This window comes from Cetorhinus maximus, unplaced genomic scaffold, assembly GCF_964194155.1.
Source record: "Cetorhinus maximus unplaced genomic scaffold, sCetMax3.hap1.1 HAP1_SCAFFOLD_1744, whole genome shotgun sequence".
Taxonomy (NCBI): Eukaryota; Metazoa; Chordata; class Chondrichthyes; order Lamniformes; family Cetorhinidae; genus Cetorhinus; species Cetorhinus maximus.
In genome coordinates, this window is record NW_027597684.1 from 5,886 (window position 1) to 30,924 (window position 25,039).

General features: G+C 50.1%; 1 protein-coding gene across 1 annotated transcript in view; it reads left to right on the forward strand.

The window, feature by feature from the left end:
• Positions 1-901: 901 nt before the first annotated feature.
• Positions 902-25,039, forward strand: part of LOC144676618 (scavenger receptor cysteine-rich domain-containing protein DMBT1-like) — a gene marked incomplete at its 5' end in the record, with an annotated part of 55,158 nt that continues 31,020 nt past the window's right edge. The window contains 6 exons of the mRNA XM_078536996.1: positions 902-1,207; positions 6,422-6,739; positions 11,409-11,711; positions 12,271-12,585; positions 14,586-14,891; positions 23,722-24,027. Coding sequence (XP_078393122.1) covers positions 902-1,207; positions 6,422-6,739; positions 11,409-11,711; positions 12,271-12,585; positions 14,586-14,891; positions 23,722-24,027 — 1,854 coding nt within the window. The remainder of the gene's footprint in view (positions 1,208-6,421; positions 6,740-11,408; positions 11,712-12,270; positions 12,586-14,585; positions 14,892-23,721; positions 24,028-25,039) is intronic.

Here is a 25,039-nt window from a genome sequence, read left to right on the forward strand (position 1 = left end):
TATCCATCTGTCTATTTATCTGTCTATCTATCTGTCTATTTATCTCTCTATCTATCTGTCTATCCATCTGTCTATCCATCTGTCTATCCATCTGTCTATCCATCTGTCTATCCATCTGTCTATTTATCTGTCTATCCATCTGTCTATCCATCTTTCTATCCATCTGTCTATCCATCTGTCTATCCAACTGTCTATCCATCTATCTATCCATCTGTCTATTTATCTGTCTATCCATCTGTCTATCCATCTGTCTATCCATCTGTCTATTTATCTGTCTATCTATCTGTCTATTTATCTGTCTATCCATCTGTCTATTTATCTGTCTATCCATCTGTCTATTTATCTGTCTATTTATCTGTCTATCCATCTGTCTATCCATCTGTCTATCCATCTGTCTATTTATCTGTCTATCCATCTGTCTATCCATCTGTCCATCCATCTGTCTATTTATCTGTCTATCCATCTGTCTATCCATCTGTCTATCCATCTGTCTATCTATCTGTCTATCCATCTGTCTATCCATCTGTCTATCCATCTGTCTATCCATCTGTCTATCTATCTGTCTATCCATCTGTCTATTTATCTGTCTATCCATCTGTCTATCCATCTGTCTATCCATCTGTCTATTTATCTGTCTATTCATCTGTCTATCTATCTGTCTATCCATCCCTCTATCCATCTGTCTATTTATCTGTCTATCCATCTGTCTATTTATCTGTCTATTTATCTGTCTATCCATCTGTCTATCCATCTGTCTATTTATCTGTCTATTTATCTGTCTATCCATATGTCTACCTATCTGTCTAGATTTCGGATCTCTGACAATGCCCCGTTTTTTCGGCTGCTTATCCCACGTGTTTTTACCGGAATAATGCTTTCCCCCATCTGATTCCTGGTACAGATTACCTCGTGACGCCGGATATCAGTGTGAGCGGGGATTCCAGCAGGTTAATGAAAGGACAGTCCGTTGAGATCCTGTGCGAGGCACCCAACTACTTCTCGGGAGCCAAGTTCTACCTGTACAAGGACAACGACCAGAACTTCATCAGCACGACTATTGCTTCCTCGCGCCTGGTCCGCTCCCACTTCAAACTTCACCACATCACGAAAGAGGACCAAGGCAACTACTCCTGCTCGTACCAGGCAGACATCGTTGGAAAGCACTTCAACTCCTCCCGCAGTGACCCCATATACCTTACGGTGATCGGTGAGTAGCGCTGAGCACCACCGGCTGCTCTTTATTCCAGGCGGGCGTCTCTGGCTGGGTCAGGGGTTTTCCAGGATCTTGACTCTGCGACAGTGAAGGGAACGGCCGATATATTTCCAAGTCGGGATGGTGAGTGGCTCGGAGGGGAACTTCCAGGTGGTGGTGTTCCCCGTGTGTCTGCTGCCCTTGTCCTTCTAGGTGGTAGAGGTCATGGGTTTGGAAGGTGCTGTGGAAGGAGCCTTGGTGAGTTGCTGCAGTGCATCTTGTAGATGGTACACACGCTGCTGCTACTGTGTGTCGGTGGTGGAGGGAGTGAATGTTTGTGGATGAGGTGCCGATCAAGCGGGACTGCTTTGTCCTGGACGGTGTCGAGCTTCTTGAGTGTTGTGGGAGCTGCACTCGTCCAGGCAAGTGGGGAGTATTCCATCACACTCCTGAGTTGTTCCTTGTGGATGGTGGACAGGCTTTGGGGGAGTCAGTGGGTGAGTGACTCTCCGCAGGATTCCCAGCCTCTAAGCTGCTCTTGTAGCCACAGTATTCATATGGCTGGTCCCAGTTCAGTTTCTGGTCAATGGTAACCCCCCCAGGAGGTTGTTGGTGGGGGATTCAGCGATGGTAGTGCCATTGAAAGTTCAGGGGCGATGGGCTGCACTTTCTGGTGTTGGAGATGGCAATTGTGTGGCGCGAGTGCTACTTGCCACTTGTCAGCACAAGTCCGGATATTGGTCCAGGTCCTGCTGCATTTGGACATGGACTGCTTCCGTATCTGAGGAATCAGACGCAGGACAGAGCAGGTAAGGACAGCAGGTTTCCTTCCCTAAAGGTATGAGTAAAGCAGATGGGTTTCGATGACAATCATCGTGATAGAAATGATGGCAGCAGTTCAGCCATTTCATGCAGTTGCAAAAACACCTTCATACCGAATTGGCTGCAGTAAGTACTGTCCAATACGTGGAACATGTATGTTAGATTGTTCGATATAGTGCCCCAATATTAATATTCGGCTGCCTTGGCATCAGCGGGAGTGAAGAGACTGAGGAGGGGGGCATTAGAAAGCGTGAGCATAGGGACATATGGCCTAGGAGGCAGGAGTAAGTCCTTTGAACCTGCAACACCACTCAAAAGATCATGGTTCAACTGGTCATTTCCCACTTTCCTGTCTTCCCCCCCACCCCACCCCCCGTTAATGTTTGACCCCCTCGCATCATAAAAAACGATGTAACTCAGCCTTGAATAAATGTTGACGCCCAGCCTCCACTACCTCCTGTGGAAGAGAACTCTACTTTCTCTCAGAGAGAGGAAACAACACCCCCTTTTCTCTGTAATTGACAGAGAGACCCTAGTGTTCTTGAAACATGTTCCCTCGTTCTAGTTTCCCAGATGAAAGGAAATATTCTCCCAGTATCCGCTCGCTCCAATTCCCTCAAGACCTTCCATGTTTCAATAAGATCTCCCCTCGTTCTTCTGATTTCCCATGGATCTCCGTTTAACCTTTATCCCCGGATAGTCATTAGCATAGTTGCAGACTTCAGGAGGGCAAGGCTCCTGGACCTGGTGGACCACACCCTAGGGTCCTAAAGGGAATGACTGCAGAGATAGTGGCTGGATTGGTTGCAATCTTGCAAAGCTCCACCTAGATTCTGGTAAGTCCCCAGCGGATTGGAAAGCCGAAAGTGTGAGACTTGCTGAGAAAATATATTCTGTTGAAACATTTCATCTTGCGCCCAACAGGACATTTGCCCTGAGGAGTGCGAGATGTAAAGAATGGATAACATGTCTTTATTTTCAGCAACATGTTCAAGTTCTGTATCGCCAAACGGCTATTTGTAACACAACTAATACGGAAAGGAGGGAGGCTGAGAGCAGGGAACTGCAGGCCAGTTAGTCTTAACAGCTGGGGAAATGCGAAATCCATGACTGAGTAGGCACGCCTTTAGATAATCATAATGCAATCCGGGAGAATCAACAAGATTTTGCGAAAGGGAGATAGTTTTTGAAAAACGAATTGGAGCACTTTAAGGATGTAACAAACAGGGGCGGTAAAGGGGAACCAGTAGATGTGGTGACCTTGGATTTTGATAATGTGCCTGATAAAGAGCGCAATGTAAAAGACCATGGGGGCAGAGGGTGATATATTAGCATGGATAGGAGATTGGCTGACTAACAGGAAACAAGGGAGTCCGGACAAATGGACCATTTTCTGGTTGTCAAACCATAACTCGTGGAGCACCGCAGGGATCGTTGCTGGGGCCTCAGCTATTTACAATCGATATGAATGACTTGGATGGAGGGACTGACTGTATTGCAGCCAAAGCTGCTGAGGTTAAAAACAGACTGAAACGAAAAGTCTGCGGGGGTTAGGTGAGTGGGCAAGACATTGGCAAACGGAGTACAAAGTGAGGTTGTCCATTTTAGAAGCCGAATGGAGAAGCAAAACATTACCAAAATAGAGAGAGGTTGCAGAATGCTACTGTACAGAGGGAACTTGGTTTCCTAGTCCGTGAATCACACAAGGTTAGCATGCAGCTATAGCAGATAGGAAGTCAACGGGAAGGCCAGCAGTTATTGACCGAATTGCTCACACCGCTGTCAGAGACGGAGTTCCAGGATTTTGACCCAGCGGCAGTGAAGGAACGGCTGATTATATATCCAAGTCAGGATGGTGAGTGGCTTGGAGGGGGACTTCCAGGTGGTGGTGTTCCCCATGTGTCTGTTGCCCTTGTCCTTCTCGATGGGATTGGAAGCTGCTGCCTCAGGAGCCTTGGTGGGTTCCTGCAGCACATCTCGTAGACGTTGAGGGTTGGGGATTCGGCGATGGTCACGTCATTGAATGTCAAGGGGCGATGGTTAGATTCTCTCTTGTTGGTGATGGTCATTGCCTGGCACTGATGTGGCACAAATGTTACTTGCCCTTTATTGCAAGGGGGAATGAGATATAAATGTCGGGAAGTTTTGGTATAACAGTACAGGGCGTTGGTGAGACCACACCTGGAGTATTGTGTACAGCCTTGGTCTCCTTACCTGAGGACGGGTATACTTACATTGGGAGCAGTGCAGAGAATTTTCACTAGGCTGCTTTCTGGGATGAAAGGGTTGTCTTATGAGGAAAGCTGGAGCACGTTGGGCCTATACTCATTGGGTTTTAGAAGAATGAGAGGTGATCTGTTTGATGCACATGGTATCCTGCGGGGGCATTGACAAGGTAGACACTGGGAGGTTTTTGCCTCCCGCGGGGGTGTCCAGAAGCAGGGGGCACGGTTTACCATTAACGGGTCTCCCATTTAAGACGGAGGTGAGGAGGAATTGCTTCTCTCAGTTAGTCTCTGGAATTCTCTTCCCCAGAGGGCACAGGAGGCTGGTTGACTGAATATATCCAACGCTGAGTTAGACCAGATTTTTGGATGGCAAGAGAGTCAAGCATCACTGGGGGTTGGGTGGGGGGAGGGCGGGGGGTGTGGTGGTGTGTGGGGGGCAGGCAGGAAAACGGAGTTAAGGCCACAAGCGGATCAGCCATGAAGTAGGCTCGATGGACCGAATGGCCTGCTCTGTTTCCAGTTCTTGCCTTCTTGATGATGAAGGGTGAATTGAGCAAACGGATGGAAGATGGGATCGAATTTGGAGACGTGTTCGGTGCTGCGGTTGGGAGGGACTAACACAGGAAGACAATATATGATGAATTGTACGAGGCTGAGCGCCTGGTGGGAGGATACACCTTGCTGGTCAAATTCACATACCTTTGAAGGTGGCCCATTGTGTTGATAAAGCAATTGAAAGCAAATATGGGTCACATAGGTAATAGGGGCAGGAGGAGGCCATTCTGCCCCTTGAGCTTGTTCTGCCGTTCAACTAGGTCAGGGCTGATCATCTACCTGAACACAATTGCCCCGCATTAATCCCATATCCATTGATGTCATTGGTACCTGGACATCTATCAACCTCAGCCTTGAACATACTCGATAACTGAGCTTCCTCAGCCCTCTGGGGTAGAGAATTCTAATGGCTTACCACCCCCGCCGAGTGAAGAAATCCACCTACATCTCAATCCTAACGGCCAACCCCTTGTTCTGAGACTGTGTCCCCTGGTTCTAGACACCCGCCCTCCCTAGCAAAGAGGGAATCATCCTTCCTGCATCATTGAATGTGTTAAGTGTGTTAGTATAGCGTGTTGAACTGCTATTACCGCATTCTGCTATCTTACCTTTACGCGCTATCGGCACCTTCTTTAGCCTTTAACACTCCCTTTGCGTTGCGTCCATGACATCTTTATCAATATGTCCTGAGCTCCCCCCTTGATCCCTGTAAGAATGTTGGGTCCCTCAATGAGAACACCTCTCACTCTTCTAAACCCTATGCAGCACATGCGCCGACTCCTCAATCTCTCCTTACGAGGCAATCCCGCCATCCCAGGAATTCGTCCGGGGGCCCCTCGGCCGCACTCCCTCGATGGCAATTACATCCTTCATAAGAAGTGTTGAGATGAGCGCTTGAAAAGCCGTAGCAGGTGCTGGAAAAATGGGGTTAGAATAGTTAGGTGCATGATGGCTGGCATGGACATGATGGGCTGAAGGGCCTGCTTCTGTGCTACATAACTCGATGATAAGGAAGCCAAAGCTCTAGGCAATACTCCAGGTGTGGTCAAGCCAAGACACAATTGTGTCTCTGCACAAATGCAGCAAAACATCTGCAATTGCGACTCGAATCTTCTTGTGATAAAGACCAACATGCCAATTCCCTTCCTCAGTCCCCTTACTTGCACCGTACTTCCTGTCATATAGTGACCAGAACTGTCTCCAGTACTCTAGTTGCAGTATAACTCGTGTTTTCCACCCCACCCAACTTCTGTACTAGGGATAAGGCGAAATAGGGGCAGATTTTGGATTCATCTCAGTCAGAGCTGCCCATCCCTTGAACATTTCAAGCAACCATACTGTAGGAGTCACATGTAGGCCAAACCCAAAGCGCATGTCCTTCCCTAAAGGCTATTAGGATTTTGCAACAATTGCTGATAGACGGTTAACAGCAACGAGGCCAGCTTTAGAATTGCAGATTTATTAGTTGAGTATCAATCCCCACTGGCTGCTGGTGAACTCACGTCCACCAGACCACTAGCCTGGGACTTTGGGATTACTAGCCCAGTGATGTTACCGTTACACCACCATCTCCCCAGAGGGCTAATTTCCAACTGGCCGGGCTAACGTGTTTCCTCTCTTGCAGATGACGTGGCACTCCGCTTAGTCAACGGAGAGAACGACTGCTCGGGCACCGTTCAGGTGTACTACAATGCAACCTGGGGTTCGGTGTGCGGCGAATTCTGGGGCATCACGGACGTGCAGGTGGTCTGCAGGCAGCTTGGCTGCGGTTTTGCCAAGGGGCAAATGGACCCGTCGCAGTTCGCCGACATCCAGAAACCCATCTGGCTGAGCATGGTCCAGTGCAGCGGTGCCGAGGCCCACCTGTGGGTCTGTCCGGCGAGAGCCTGGATCAGCGGGATCAGCTGCGATCGATTGAACGGGGCTACTGCCACGTGCTCTGGTAATGCCCGCGCGTACAGGGTCGTTTTTGCCTTTTCCTGCTCCCAGTATTAAAATGAATCGAGCACATGCACACACATACACATAACACTCCCAGCGATGCCTGCTTAGTTCCGACACTGCCAACAGACCTCAGGAACCATGTAATGCATTGGAAATTAAAATTCCCTCAAAAGTTGCCCATAATGCGAATTCTACAAAAAAAAAACTTACAGAATATATTTCAGCAAAACTGGAGTCCAGGAGTCATTGAATCCATCCACCCAGCATCATTTTATATCCACAGTCATACTCAGCCACTGCAGATGCTTATGTACATACGTAAGCAGTGTTATTTTACACAAGTTCCTGTGCGCGAGTGTCTACACTTGCCCTTTAAGCGTGCTGGGCCGCTAGTCACTAGCGATGGTGCGGAATGTACAATCTGGGCGGGCGAATGGAGTGGCGGATGTGCTGGGGGTGGGGGTGAGGTCCGGTTCCCCTTCCAAGTCACTCGCCCTCGAACGATATCGGCCGTCCCCTTCGCTGCCTCTGGGTCCAGACCCTGGACTTCCCTCCCTCCCTCCCTCACCGCGCTGAGGGTGTGTACTCACGCCCCCGCAGAGGCTCCAGAAGGCAACTCACCAGCACCTTCTCAAGGCCCTGCGAGAGACGGGCAACAAAGCGCTAAACCCGGCCAGCGACAGCCGCACCCCATGAACGAAAATGCAAAAAAGTTGGGGGGTGGGGTGCAGGTCTGCTCAACGCTGGGACGGTCTTGATAGGCCGAATGCTCCCCCCCACCCCGCCCCAGCTCGGGTTGTTTTGTGTGTGCGCGAAACCGTCTCCTGGGGTCCACCCTTGATTCACCCCTTGAACATAAAGCTGGGGTCTTGGGGGTTGGGGGTGGGGATCGGTCAGTTTTCAGGCAATGGGAATTGGTCAATATCTACGAGGGAGACATGGAAGTATCTCTCCGGGGTTAGAGAGGGAGACAGACGATCGGCAATATGCGTGGAGAGAATGACCAAGTCCCGGAGAGATCGGAGGATCACAGAATCACACACACAGTGCAGAAGAGGCCCTTCGGCCCATCGAGTCTGCACCGACACGTGAGAAACACCTGACCTACCTACCTAATCCCATTTACCAGCACTTGGCCCCATAGCCTTGAATGTTTATGACATGCCAAGTGTTCATCCAGGTGCTTTTTAAAGGATGTGAGGCTAACCCGCCTCCACCACCCTCCCAGGCAGCGCATTCCAGACCCTCACCACCCTCTGGGTAAAAATGTTTTTCCTCACATCCCCCCCCCTAAACCTCCTGCCCCTCAACTTGAACTTGTGTCCCCTTATGACTGACCCTTCAACTAAGGGGAACAGCTGCTCCCTATCCACCCGTCCATGCCCTTCATAATCTTGTACACCTCGATCAGGTCGCCACTCAGTCTTCTCTGCTCCAACGGAAACAACCCAAGTCTATCCAACCTCTCTTCATAACTTAAACGTTTCATCCCAGGCAACATCCTGGTGAATCTCCTCTGCACCCCCTCCAGTGCAATCACATCCTTCCTATAATGTGGCGACCAGAACTGCACACAGTACTCCAGCTGTGGCCTAAGGTTCTATACAACTCCAACATGACCTCCCTACTTTTGTAATCTATGCCTCGATTGATAAAGGCAAGTGCTGCATATTCTTTTTTCACCACCCCACTAACATATCCCTCTGCCTTCAGAGATCTATGGACACACATGTCAAGGTCCCTTTGTTCCTCAGAACTTCCTAGTGTCATGCCGTTCATTGAATACTTCCTTGTCAAATTACTCCTTCCAAAGTGTATCACCTCACACTTTTCAGGGTTAAATTCCATCTGCCACTTATCGGCCTGAGATGGCGGCATAGTGATAATATCAGTGGACCCGTGATACAGGGGCCTCAGGCTAATGTGCAAGGGACATGGGTTATACAGACTGATCCTCAACCCCCACCTCCCTCCACCACCCCCCCAACCCAATTTAAGCATGGGAGAAGCTAAGGAGTCAACCCTACATGAACTACCTAGACCGTTCCAAGCAATTGAACCCAGGCAGTTGGCGGCCTAATGGTCATCTCACTAGTCATGTGACTAGTTGAGTTAAGTGATGTGGAGGGTAGGCAGGCTTTGGGGAGTCAGGAGAGGAGTTACTCGCCACAGAATTCCCAGCCTCTGACCTGCTCTTGTAGGCACAGGGACATAGGGATGCAGGAACAGGAGTGGGCTATTCAGCCCATCGAGCCTGTTCCTGCGATGTGCTGGCCCTGGAGAGGGTCCAGAGGAGGTTCACGAGAATGATCCCAGGAATGAAAGGCTTAACATGTGAGGAATGTTTGAGGACTCTGGGTCTATACTCGATGGAGTTTAGAAGGATGAGGGGGGATCTGATTGAAAATTACAGAATACTGAAAGGCCTGGATAGAGTGGACGTGGGGAAGATGTTTCCATTAGCAGGAGAGACCAGGACCCGAGGACACAGCCTCAGAGTAAAGGGAAGACCTTTTAGAACAGAGATGAGGAGAAACTTCTTTCGCTAGAGTGTGGGTGAATCTATGGAATTCATTGCCACAGAAGGCTGTGGAGGCCAGGTCATTGAGTGTATTTAAGACCGAGATAGATAGGTTCTTGATTGGTAAGGGGATCAAAGTTACGGGGAGAAGGCGGGAGAATGGGGTTGAGAAACCTATCAGCCATGATTGAATGGCGGAGCAGACTCGATGGGCCGATTGGCCTAATTTCTGCTCCTAGGTCTTATGTCCATCATTGGATTATCTCATGGCTGATCATCTACCTCTCCGCCACTTTCCCACACTATCTTCATAAGCATCGATGTCATTAGTCTCCAGATGTTCACTCTTGATCGTGGCCAATGATTGAGCTTCCACAACCCTCTTGGCTGGGAATCCCAAAGATTCACCCCCCACCCCATCTGAGTGAAGAAATCCTTCCTCACCCCAGCCCATTACCCTGACATTCGGTCCCCCCCAGTTCTAGGCTCACCAGCCAAATTGTGCATCCAACCTTCATCCACCCTGTCACGCCCTGTAAGATTTTCCTAGGTTTGAGTGAGGCTACCCCTCATCCTTCGGAACTCCAGGGAATACAGACCCTGTCCCCCCCCAGTCTCTCCTCATAAGAAATCCCAACACCCCAGTGATTAATCTGGTGTACCTCCATTGTGCAGGATTTATGTGGGGGTGGGGTTCAGCTCAGTTTCTGGTCAATGGTAACCACCCTCACCCCCAGGATGTTGATAGTTGGTAACTCAGCGATGGTAATGGTATTGAATGCCAAGGGGAGATGGTTAGATTCGCTCTTGTTGGAGATGGCCATTGCCTGGCACTTGGGCGGCCTGAAGGTTACTTGCCACCGGTCAGCCCAAGCCTGAATGTTGTCCAAGTTTTGATGGAGATCGGCACGGGGGTTTGGGGCTAGAAAACTGAGGCGCCATTTTGTCACTTGCACGGCCGGGAAATGGCGCAATTTTCCCATCTAAGACCTCTTGGACACCTTGCAGTAACGTCCCTCTGCATTGGATGATGCTGGCAGCTAGCACAGGGTGATTCTTTGGAATTCTCTACCCCAGAGGGCTGTGGAAACTCAGTCAGTGAGTTTCGAGAGAGAAGTCGATGGGTTTCTGGGGACCAGTGACGTCAAGGGATATGGAGGTATCGCGGGAAAGTGGCGGAGAGGTCGATGACCTGCCAGGAGCCAATTCAATGGCGGAGAAGGCTCGATGGGCTGAATGGCCCACCCCTGTCCCTGTGTCCCTCTGTCCCTGTGTCTACAAGAGCAGGTCAGAGGCTGGGAATTGTGCAGCGAGTAACTCACCTCCTGACTCTTCCCCAAAGCTTACCTGCCTCCTACATCGCTTAACTCAATTGGTTGCATGACTAGTGAGTGGAGCAGAAGGCCACCATCGGCCTGGGTTCAGTTGCTTGGCACCATAAGAGACCATAAGACATAGGAGCAGAAATTAGGCCATTCGGCCCATTGAGTCTGCTCCGCCATTCAATCATGGCTGATAAGTTTCTCAACCCCATTCTCCCGCCTTCTCCCTGTAACCTTTGATCCCCTTACCAATCAAGAACCTATCTATCTCGGTCTTAAATACACTCAATGACCTGGCCTCCACAGCCTTCTGTGGCAATGAATTCCATAGATTCACCACTCTCTGGCTAAAGAAGTTTCTCCTCATCTCTGTTCTAAAAGGTCTTCCCTTTACTCTGAGGCTGTGCCCTCGGGTCCTAGTCTCTCCTACTCATGGAAGCATCTTCCCCACGTCCACTCTATCCAGGTCTTTCAGTATTCTGTAAGTTTCAATCAGATCCCCCCTCATCCTTCTAAACTCAATCGAGTATAGACCCAGAGTCCTCAAACGTTCCTCATAGGTTAAGCCTTTCATTCCTGGGATCGTTCTCGTGAACCTCCTCTGGACCCTCTCCAGGGCCAGCACATCCTTCCCTGAGAGACGGGGGCCCAGAATTGCTCACAATATTCCAAATGTGGTCTGACCAGTCGAGTTCGTTCACGTAGAACGCGCAGAATGTCCGATTGGCAAATGGAGGACTGTCCTCCAGTGTGGCAAGGAAGGCCTTCAGTGGTCAAAAGCAAGTCTTTTAGAAGAAACCAAGTCTTGTTTTCTGTCGCCACAGCTCAGCCACCTCCGCCGACGTTGACAGTATCTGGAAATGGTCTATTCTTCAAGGAAGACACCATCAAGTTTGTGTGTGGGGCGTCTTCCCTGTACAAGGGTGCGCAGATGGCCCTATACAAAATGGGCGAAGAGACGCCAGTCTTAACGGGCGTGATCTCCTCCAGTCAGGGCAACGTGAAGTTCGATCTCGAGCACATTAACAAGAGCCACGAGGGGACCTACTGGTGCAACTACCAGTTGGAGGTGGCGGAGCTGGTCTTTGCGTCCGAGGACAGCGCATTGGTGGAGATCGCGGTCGTAGGTAAGGCCGGCTTTCAGGTGAAAAGAGAGACACGTCGAATCTTTGCACCTTTGCACTCATCAGGACACTTCGCATTACAAGTGCGGGGGTGGGGGGAGGGGGGAAACAACAATTCGTACCGCATGTGAAGAGTGTGCCGATTGGTTGGCACGTGGGCTCTGATTGGTAGAGAGGCGTTGCCGTGGAGGGCGCCCCAGTGTTGGTGACTGACAGTTAACTGTCGAGTGTTGCTTGAAATTTAAACCAGGCAGCTTGATCCTGATTGGTCAAGGCGACGCCCGAGGAATGAGTCAGTGAATGGCTGTCACTTAGTTCGTCTAGCGTTGTTTGCCTGGCCCACTAGTGCTCCCAATTCGCAGGTACAGGTGCCACGTAAACAGCAAGCTAATCCGTTGAACCGAATAAATGCTTTTTAAAGAAATATAATTCGTTTCCCATCCTTGGAGTTGTCTGCAATGGGCTATGGAACATGCCGAATGGTATAGACCCTCCGATGACTCTTTTTTTCGTGTGTGTTTGGATCGTCAATGTTGCAGTGTTTGTTTTCCCCACTCGACAGAAAATGCTAAACTTCGGCTTGTGGATGGACCCACCTCCTGCTCCGGTCGAGTCGAAGCTTTCTACAATGGCACCTGGGGAACCATCTGCGATTTCGGGTGGGACATTGTCGACGCCCAGGTGGTGTGCCACCAGGTGGGCTGCGGGTTTGGCCAATCGGCCACTCCCGGCGGCCACTTCGGAGAAGGGGCAGGGCCGACCCTGCTGGAGAACGTCCGCTGCAATGGGACGGAGAAGTTCCTGTGGTCCTGCCCGTCGCAGGTCATCATGCCCCGGACCTGTCGCCAGAATAATGATGCGGGCGTGATCTGTTCAGGTAAGGATTTGGCCGGACGATGTCCTTCCGTTGAATGGGAAGTGCCGACAAGGCCAAGGAAGTGGGGGCCCGGATCCTGCGGACGCTGGGAAAACCTGAACTAAAAACGGAAAAGGCTGGGAAATAATTTTTAAAAAAAATCTCCGCTGGCGGGAGAGACGGAGTTAACGTTTTGAGTCGGTGTGAATCTCCTTCGTAGCCAGAGAGAAGTAGAAATGTGATGGATTTCACGCTCTGTGGCAAGTGGAGAGAGATAGAAGGTCAGGGATAGGTGGGCGCTCATGATAGATCGATAAAGATGTGAAGGGCGCAATAGAAAGAGGGCGTTAAAGACTAAAGAAGGTGCGGATAGCGGCGTGAAGGCGAGAAAGCAGAATGTGGCAACAGCAGGTTAACAGGTTATGCTAATGCTATTGAGTTTGGATCATGTGTTAAAATTCACTGTTCAAGTCCACACACGAATATTGGCCACTTACGTCAGATATAGGAGGGAGGCTGGTGCCTTTTGTTTCATTCGTTCTCAGGGTGTGGGCATTACTGGCAATGCCACCATTTATCACCCATCCCTCATTGACCTGAAAAAGGTTAACTGGGTGGTTTCCAGGGCCATTTCTGAGGGGCAGTTAAATTCAACCATCTTCATGTGGATCTGGAGTCATGTATAAGTCATGAAGACCAAGCAAGAATGAGACTGGCCTTCTTCCCCAATTGAGGGTGTGGCACGGACACAGATGTGCTGTCATCCTGAGAGACCCAACGGTTCCAGTACAATTATACCAAACAACTCAGCACTCCCACAAATCTGCTGGAGGGCAGATGCAGACCTGAGTGAAGACCCTATCTAATTGGACTAAAATCGGTCAGAGGACCAAGGACATGGGTCAGTGCCATTTATTACTGGATGCCTTGAGATATATATATATAGCCTGGCTTATCATTCCAATCAGAAAATTGCAGAGTTATTGACATTAGTTTGTTGCAATGAGTGGCATAAAGGTAAGGAGGCAGAATGTCTTAATAGTGTTAATGTAATGTGTTAATCTGCTCTTGACACATTCTGCGATCTTACCTTTATTCCACTATCAGCATCTCCTTTAGCCTTTAACACTCCCTATTGCAAATATGGCATCATTGTCACTCTCTCCTAAGCCCCCACCTATCCCCGAATTCTATTTTGCAGTATCTCCTCTTAAATAGTGTAAAACCCATCACATTTCTACTTCTACTTAGCTCTGAAGATGAGTCATGCTGACTGAAAATGTTAACTCTGTTTCTCTCTCCACATATGCTGCCAGACCTGCTGAGTTTCTCCAGCATTTTCTGTATCTGTTGCTTGACAACACTTCGGTTCAATGTCAGTGATCCCTTTTCACATGGTTCAGTACATGGGGAACACCACCACCTGGAAGTTCCCCTCCGAGCCACTCACCATCCTGACTTGGAAATATATCGGCCGTTCCTTCACTGTCGATGGGTCAAAATCCTGGAACTCCCTCCCTAACAGCGCTGTGGGTGTACCTACACCACACAGGACAAAATCCTGGATCTCCCTCCCTAACAGCACTGTGGGTGTACCTACACCACACAGGACAAAATCCTGGATCTCCCTCCCTAACAGCGCTGTGGGTGTACCTACACCACAGGGGACAAAATCCTGGAACTCCCTCCCTAACAGCACTGTGGGTGTACCTACACCACACAGACTGGTTCAAGAAGGCAGCTCACCCACCACCTTCTCAAGGGGCAACCAGGGACGGGCAATAGAAATGCTGGGCCCGGCCAGCGAAGCCCGCGTCCCGTGAAAGATCGAGAAAACAATCTCCGCCCTAAATGGGCGACCCTTTGTGTTTACCGAGTGCCTCCTCTCCCATGAGGGGGAGAAACCTCCTCTCAGCATCTGCCCTGTCAGGTCCCCTCAGGATCTTCCACATTTGTCGACCCCTGTGACCTGAGGGCTTTGGGGGCAAATGTTTTATTCACGATGTTTTCTTTTGACCCAGAGCAGCTTCAAAGCCCAGAAATCGCCGTGTTAAGGACCTCCAGTATATTCGCACAAGGGGAGTCCCTCCGAATCCAATGTGCCTCGCCCAGTTACCACCTCGGGGCCTCCTTCTACCTGCAGAAGGTCGGTGAGGCCTCCTACACCAGCTCCCTGGAGGCGGAAGCCGAGTACTCGAACGTCACCTTCGTGGTCCGGAACGTCAACCTGAGCCAGAGCGGCTTTTACACGTGCATGTACCAGCTGGAGAGGCGGGGTCAGCGCTACAATTCCACCCTGAGCGACAGGGCCAGGGTCACGGTGATCGGTAAGTGGCCACGTCGGGGGTCGAGCCGGGAGTCGCCCCGGGGCTGGGATTGCCGCCTGGGCCTGGGCCGTGGCGCGGAGACGGGGCGCCCGCCATTGACAGCAGCGCCTGAATCCGTGCTCCGGTCAGCTCGAGGGGACCAGGTTTAGGTTGGGGTGGACCACGGGCGACAGCGGCCGATTTGGAATGACGCCGGTTGGGTTAGATTCGGGAAGTGGCGGCACTTATGAATGCCTCTCCCAGAAACGTACGCACACACACACACGCACACACACACACATAGACACACACAGACACACACTCACTCACTCAGGCACACACACACACACACACACACACAGACACACACTCACTCACTCAGGCACACACACACACTCACTCAGGCACACACGCACACACATACATAGACACACTCACTCAGGCACACACACACACACACACATAGACACACACTCACTCAGACACAGACACACACACACACATACATAGACACACACTCACTCAGGCACACACACACACACATACATAGACACACACTCACTCAGGAACACACACACACACACATAGACACACACTCACTCAGGAACACACACACACACACATACATAGACACACACTGACTCAGGCACACACACATACATAGACACACACTGACTCAGGCACACACACATACACTCACTCAGGCACACACACGCACACACACACACATAGACACACACTCACTCAGGCACACACACAGGCACACACACACATACATAGACACACACACAGACACGCACACACACACATAGACACACACTCACTCAGGCACATACACAGACACACACACACAGACACGCACACACACATAGACACACACTCACTCAGGCACACACACACACACATACACATAGACACACACACACACACAGACACGCACACACACACACAGACACGCACACACATACATAGACACTCACTCTGGCACACACACACACACACACACACACACACACACATAGACACACACACACACACAGACACGCACACACACACATAGACACACACTCACTCAGGCACACACACATAGACACACACACACACAGACACACACACATACACATAGACACACACTCACTCAGGCACACACACATAGACACACACTCACTCAGGCACACACAAACACACACATACATAGACACACACACAGACACGCACACACATACACATAGACACACACTCACTCAGGCACACAGGCACACACATACATAGACACACACACAGACACGCACACACATACACATAGACACACACTCACTCAGTCACACACACACATAGACACACACACTCAGGCACACACACACACACACACATAGACACACACTCACTCAGACACAGACACACACACACACATACATAGACACACACTCACTCAGGCACACACACACACATACATAGACACACACTCACTCAGGCACACACACACACATACATATACACACACTCACTCAGGCACACACACATAGACACACACTCAGGCACACACAAACACACATACGTAGACACACACACAGACACGCACACACATACACATAGACACACACTCACTCAGGCACACAGGCACACACATACATAGACACACACTCACTCAGGCACACATGCACACAGATACATAGATACACACTCACTCAGGCACACACACACACACATACACATAGACACACACTCACTCAGGCACACACGCACACACATACATAGACACACACTCACTCAGGCACACATGCACACAGATACATAGACACACACTCACTCAGGCACACACGCACACACATAAATAGACACACACACATAGACACACACTCACTCAGGCACACATGCACACAGATACATAGATACACACTCACTCAGGCACACACACACACACACATACATAGACACACACTCAGGCACACACACACACACATACATAGACACACACTCAAACACACACGCACACACATACATAGACACACACTCACTCAGGCACACACACACACACACATACTTAGACACACACTCAGGCACACACGCACACACATACATAGACATACACTCACTCAGGCACACACACACACATACATAGACACACACTCAGGCACACACGCACACACATACATAGACACACACTCACTCAGGCACACACGCACACACATACATAGACACACACTCAGACACACACGCACACACATACATAGACACACACTCAGGCACACACACACACTCAGACACACACACGCACATATAAATAGACACACACTCACTCAGACACACACACACAGACACACACACGTACATAGACACTCACTCAGGCACACACACACACACTCAGACACACACACACACACACACACACACATATACATAGACACACACTCACTCAGACACACACACACATACATAGACACTCACAGGCACACACACACACTCTGACACACACACACACATATACATAGACACACACTCAGGCACACACACACACACACACACACACACTCAGACACACACACGCACATATACATAGACACACACTCACTCAGGCACACACACACAGAGACGCACGCACATACATAGACACACACTCACTCAGGCACACACGGACACACAGACACGCAGATACACACATACATAGACACACTCAGACACGCACATACATACATAGGCACGCACTCACTCACACACATGCACATACATACATAGGCACACACTCACTCAGACACACACACAGGCATGCACATACATACATAGACACACACACACACACATACATACATAGGCACACACTTACTCAGACACACATACATAGACACACACATACACACACACACATACATACATAGGCACACACTCACTCAGACACACACACATAGACACGCACATACATACATAGACACACACTTACTCACAGGCACACAATCACAGAAACGCAGACACACATAAACACACAGACACACATATGCACACACGGACACACACACACATGCAGATGGACAGACACGCACACATGTAAATATGCACACTTTCTCTCTCTCTCACACACAAGAACACACACACAGAGACAAAGGCGCTCACACACACACACACATGCACGTATGCACACAATCTCACACACACACACAATCTCACACACAAACTCACACACACACACTTTCACTAACACACACAAAAGCACAATTACACACACTCACAGAAACACACGTGCACAGGCACACATATATATATACACACACACACACACATTCTCACACACAGACACACACACAGACACATTGACAGACACACAAACAAACACATATCAACATCCTGGGGGTTACCATTGACCAGAACCAGAGCTGGACCAGCCATATAAATACTGTGGATACAAGAACAGGCCAGAGGCTTGGAATTCTGCAGTGAGTCACTCACCTCCTGACTCCCCAAAGTCTGTCCACCATCTACAAGGCACAAGTCAGGAGTGTGATGGAATACTCTCCACTTGCCTGGATGAGTGCAGCTCCCACAACACTCAAGAAGCTCGACACTGTCCAGGACAAAGCAGCCCCGCTTGATCGGCACCCCATCCACAAACATCCACTCCCTCCCACCACCGACGGACAGTAGCAGCAGTATGTGTACCATCTACAAGATGCACTGCAGCAACTCACCGAGGCTCCTTAGACAGCACCTTCCAAACCCATGACCACGACCGTCTAGAAGGACAAGGGCAGCAGACACAGGGGAACACCACCACCTGGAAGTTCCCCTCCAAGCCACTCACCATCCTGACTTGGAAATATATCGGCCGTTCCTTCACTGTCGCTGAGGTTAAAATGCTGTAACTCCATCCTAATAGCGTGAGGTGAGGTGATGGTGTAGTGGCTTTGTCGTTGGACTAATGACCCAGAACCCGGGGGTAATGCTTTAGGGTCCCGTGTTCCAATCCCGCCATGGCAAATAGTGGCATTTGAATTCGACGATAATCTGGAATTAAAAGTCTAATGATGACCATGAAACCATTGTTGTAAAAGCCCAGATGGTTCACTAATGCCCTTCAGGGAAGGGAATCTGCCCTATATGTAACTACAGGAGCACAGCAATGTGGGTGACTCTAAAATGGCCAACAAGCCATTCAGTTGTGACAAGGGAACAAAACTGGACAGGATCAGAATCACACAGAGTGCAGAAGAGGCCCTTCGGCCCATCGAGTCTGCACCGACACGTGAGAAACACCTGACCTACCTACCTAATCCCATTTACCAGCACTTGGCCCCATAGCCTTGAATGTTATGAGGTGCCAAGTGCTCATCCAGGTACTTTTTAAAGGATGTGAGGCTAACCCGCCTCCACCAGGCAGTGCATTCCAGACCCTCACCACCCTCTGGGTAAAAAAGCTTTTCCTCACATCCCCCCTAAACCTCCTGCCCCTCACCTTGAACCTATGCCCCCTGGTGACTGACCCTTCAACTAAGGGGAACAGCTGCTCCCTATACACCCTGTCCATGCCCCTCATAATCTTGTACACCTCGATCAGGTCGCCCCTCAGTCTTCTCTGCTCCAACGAAAACAACCCAAGTCTATCCAACCTCTCTTCATAACTTAAACGTTTCATCCCAGGCAACATCCTGGTGAATCTCCTCTGCACTCCCTCCAGTGCAATCACATCCTTCCTATAATGTGGCGACCAGAACTGCACACAGTACTCCAGCTGTGGCCTCACCGAGGTTCTATACAACTCCAACATGACCTCCCTACTTTTGTAATCTATGCCTCGATTGATAAAGGCAAGTGTCCCATATGCCTTTTCCACTACCTCACTGACATGCCCCTCCGCCTTCAGAGACCTATGGACACACACGCCAAGGTCCCTTTGTTCCTGTGAACTTCCTAGTGTCATGCCGTTCATTCAATACGGCCTTGACAGGCTACCCAGCATCGATCTAGGCACCAGAAATGACAACGGAAATCTCAGCAATGTCGACCCTGCAAAAGTCTTCCTTACTAACACCGGCAAGCTAGTGCCAAAATTGGGAGAGCTGTCTCACAGATTACTCAAGCAGCAGCGTGGCCTAACCAAACTCATGGAATCAGATCTGACAGATAACGTCCCAGACCCTACCGTCAGTGTCCCTGGGTATGTCCTGTCCCACCAGCAGAACCGACCCAGCAGAGGTGGCGACACAGTGGTATACAGTCGGATGGGAGTTGCCCTGGGAGTCCTGAAGATTAACTCCGGACCCTATGAAGTCTCACCATCAGGTCAAACATGGGCAAGGAAACTTCCTGCTGATGACCACGTACCGCCCTCCCTCAGTTGATGAATCAGTGCTCCTCTCCATGTTGAACACCACTTGGAGGAAGCACTGAGAGTGGAAAGGGTGCAGAATGTCCTCTGGGTGGGGGACTTCAATGTCTAACACCAAGAGTGGCTCGGTAGCACAGCTACTGACCAAGCTGGCCGAGTCCTAAATGACATAACAGCTAGACCGGGTCTGCGGCAGGTGGTGAGGGAACCAACAAGAGGGGAAAACATACTTGACCTCATCCTCACCAACCTGCCTGCCGCAGATGCATCTGTCCATGACAGTATGGGCAGGAGTGACCACCACACAGTCGTTGCGGAGACAAAGTCCCGTCTTCACACTGGGGACACCCTCCATCGTGTTGTGTGGCACTACCACCGTGCTGAATGGGATAGATTTCGTAAACAGGACCATCAACTCAAGACTGGGCATCCATGAGGTGCTGTGGGCCATCAGCAGCAGCAGAATTGTACTCAAAGATAATCTGTAACCTTATGGCCCGGCATATCCCTCACTCTACCATTACCGCCAAGCCAGGGGATCAACCCTGGTTCAATGAAGAGTGCAGGAGGGCAGGCCAGGAGCAGCACCAGGCACACCTAAAAATGAGATGTCAACCTGGTGAAGCTATAAAACAGGACTACTTGCATGCCAAACAGCATAAGCAGCAAGTGATAGACAAAACTAAGCGACCCCCATAACCAACAGATCAGATTTAAGCTCTGCAGTCCTGCCACATCCAGTCGTGAATGGTGATGGACAATTAAACAACTCATTGGAGGAGGAGGCTCCACAAATATCCCCATCCTCAATGATGGAGGAGCCCACACAAAGATATAGATGAAGCATTTGCTACAATCTGCAACCAGGAGTGCCGAGTGGATGATCCATCTCAGCCTCCTCCGGAGGTCCCCAGCATCGCGGATGCCAGTATTCAGCCAATTTGATTCACTCCACGTGATATCAAGAAACAGCTGAAGGCACTGAACACTGCAAAGGCTATGGGCCCTGACAATATTCCGGCAATAGTTCTGAAGACTTGTGCTCCAGAACTTGCCGCGCCCCTAGCCAAGCTGTTCCAGAACAATTACAATGCTGGCATCCACAGAGCTATGTGTAAAATTGCCCGGGTATGTCCTGTACACAAAAAGCAGGACAATTCCAACCCTGCCAATTACCGTCCCATCAGCCTACCCTCCATCATCAATAAAGTAATGGAAGGGATTATCAACAGTGCTATCAAGCAACACTTGCTTAGCAAGACCCTGCTCACTGACGCCCAGTTTGGGTTCTGCCAGGGCCACTCAGCTCCTGATTTCATTGCAGCCTTGGTCCAAACATGGACAAAAGATCTGACCTCCCTAGGTGAGGTGAGGATGTCTGTCTTTGATATCCAGGCCGCATTTGACAGAGTGTGGCATCAAGGAGCCTTGGCAAAAGTGGAGTCAATGGGACTCAGGGGGAAAACTCTCCTCTGGTTAGTCATAGCTAGCACAAAGGAAGATGGTTGTGGTTGTTGGAGGTCAGTCATCTCAGCTGTGGGACATCACTGCAGGAGTTCCTCAGGGTAGTGTCCTCGGCCCAACCACCTTCAGCTGCTTCATCAATGACCTTCCTTCCATCATAAGGTGAGAAGTGGGGATGTTCGCTGATGATTGCACATTGTTCAGCACCATTCGCGACTCCTCAGATACTGAAGCAGTCCATGTCCAAATGCAGCAAGACCTGGACAATATCCAGGCTTGGGCTGACAAGTGGCAAGTAATATTCGCGCCACACAAGTGCCAGGCAATGACCATCTCCAACAAGAGAGAATCCAACCATCGCCCCTTGACATTCAATGGCATTACTGAACTACCACTATCAACATCCTGATGGTTACCATTGACCAGAAACTGAACTGGACCAGCCATATAAATGCAATGGCTACAAGAGCAGGTCAGAGGCTAGGAATCCTGCAGAGAGTAACTCACCTCCTGATGCCACAAAGCCTATTCGCCATCTACAAGGCACAAGTCAGGAGTGTGATGGAATACTCTCCACTTGCCTGGATGAGTGCAGCTCCCACAACACTCGAGAAGCTCGACACCATCCAGGAAAAAGCAGCCCCGCTTGATTGGCACCCCATCCACAAACATTCACTCCCTCCACCACCGACGCACAGTGGCAGCAGTGTGTGTACCATCTACAAGATGCACTGCAGCAACTCGCCAAGGCTCCTTCGACAGCATCTTCCAAACCCACGGCCGCTACTACCTAGAAGGACAAGGGCATCAAAGAAATGGGAACACCACCACCTGGAAGTTCCCCCTCTGAGCCACTCACCGTCCTGACCTGGAAATGTATCGGCCGTTCCTTCACTGTCGCTGGAACTCCCTCCCACCCCTAACTGTGGGTGTACCTACACCACATGGACTGCAGTGGTTTAAGAAATCAGCTGGCGAACACCTTCTCAAGGGGCAATTAGGGATAGGCAATAAATACTGGTCTATCGAGCAGTGCCCACATCCTATGAACGAATGAAAAAAAAATCATTAAATACTGCCCTCTTTACCTACCTACTGTTTTGCATTTACCTGGGAGAGGGAAGAATTGTGGTAATGTGAAATGTATGTTAAAGCCTCCAACTATACCTGACATTCACTTCCCTGGCATTCAGTGCAGCGGAATAGCAGTCCTGGCGCACAGAAGTCGGCGAATGTGAATTGATGTTAGTTTACACATGGTCGATTGTGTCAATGAGCAATTATGCCTATTATGCATCTTCCCTGAATTTCGGTTGCATTGCTTTTGGGTTAAATGAAAAGCTGGCGAAATTCATATCAGGCGTTTCCTGCTGGGAATCAAAACCAAAATGGACCTCAGGTCTTCCCTTTACATTTTATGACTGGCTTCCCCTCACCTCCACGCCTCTCCCCCCCCCGCCCCCCAACCCCGCAAGCCTCTCTCCAGGCAGTTGAAGCCCTTCTCCTCCTCCTTTATCCAGTACCGTTAAGGAGAGTGAGCAAGGCCACTGGAAACCGACCTGTTCGGGCTCATCGCTCTCCTCCCACTCAACCCAGTGCCCCAGCGATCCCCTATTTGTACTCCTGTCGTGAAACAAAAATTGAACAAAAACGATGTGTAAGACGGCGGGTGGTGGGGGGCGGTGGGGGTGGTGAGACCATGGGTGGGGGGACCACGGGGGTCGAGGCAGAGGCAGCCCCCAGTTGGACATTGCGCCAGTTGTTTGCACCCATGACCCCAGGGTATTAACCCGGGCCTCCGGATTGTGGGTCCGACGACAACGCTGCAGTGCTGCCTTCTCCCCGTTCCCAATTCAATTGGGAAATGTGGAAGGAAACAGAGAACCTGCACAGCTGCAGCGAAAGTGGTCACACCTCAGCCACACGCCTCGGCCCGTTGAAAGATAGGGAGGGCCTGAGCAACCTCGTTCTCTGGCGTCTCATTCCCACGGTGACCTGATTTTTGCCGCCTCCTTGTTTCATCCAATCTCCCTCCCCCACCCCCCTCCCCGTCTCGTTTTTCGCCTTCAGACCAGCCGACCAAGCCGCACATCCAGCTGTTCCGCACATCTGGCAAGTATTCCATCGGCGAGTACGTGAGCATCAGGTGCACCGCCTCCTCCATCTTCAGCGGGGCCATCTTCCTGCTGCTCAAGGTCGACGGGGAGAGCCCCGTGGCCTACCAGGCCGTGCCAACGGCAGGATTCTCGATGACCTTCTCCATCGCCAACCTCACCTACGCCGACAACGGGTATTACCTCTGCCTCTACCAGCTCAAGAGGTCGGGAAAACTGTACAACTCCTCGGAGAGTGAGCGTGTCAAAGTGACCGTGACAGGTAAGGCTGGTCAACCCTTTCAGGGCTCAGATGACGGGCTGGCAGAAGAGTTTCGGCTCCTCCCCCTGAAGGGAAATAAGAACACGTAGAGAAAGGGGGGAGTGGCAGGTGGAGCAAAAGAGAAGGCCGGGGATAGGTTAGAGGCCCAGGGTAGATTGAATGTTAAAGCTGGCACCGAGCACGGGGCAAAGAAAGCGGTAATGAGAGCATGAAAGGCTAAAGCTTTTGGTCCGGAGTGGATGTTAATAGCAGAATAACGGTCAGCCCTGTCTGAAAGCGAAATAGCAGAATGTGTAAAGAGCTGAATGAAGGTCAGCACTGGTCCAGTGTAGGTGTTAATAGCAGAATAAAGGTCAGCATTGTCTGAAAGCAACATAGCAGAATGTGTAAAGAGCTAAACGAAGGTCAGCACTGGTCCAGTGTAGGTGTTAATAGCAGAATAAAGGTCAGCATTGTCTGAAAGCGAAATAGCAGAATGTGTAAAGAGCTGAATGAAGGTCAGCACTGGTCCAGAGTATGTGTTAATAGCAGATTAAAGGTCAGCATTGTCTGAAAGCGAAATAGCAGAATGTGTAAAGAGCTGAATGAAGGTCAGCACTGGTCCAGAGTAGGTGTTAATAGCAGATTAAAGGTCAGCACTGTCTGAAAGCAACATAGCAGAATGTGTAAAGAGCTGAATGAAGGACAGTGCTGGTCCAGTGTCGGTGTTAATAGCAGATTAAAGGTCAGCACTGTCTGAAAGCGAAATAGCAGAATGTGTAAAGAGCTGAATGAAGGACAGTGCTGGTCCAGAGTAGGTGTTAATAGCAGATTGAAGGTCAGCACTGGCTGAAATGAAAAAAAAAATACTTGAGAACAAGATACGGACTGACACTTTGGAGAAAAAAATATCACTTTGTTCAGTGTTTACCTTTGCAATGATACAATTCAGAAAAATAAACACATTATAAAGAGGACAAAGAAAACATCTTTAGTGGGTGCAAGAGGGACACGGGAGATCCCGATTTCTGCC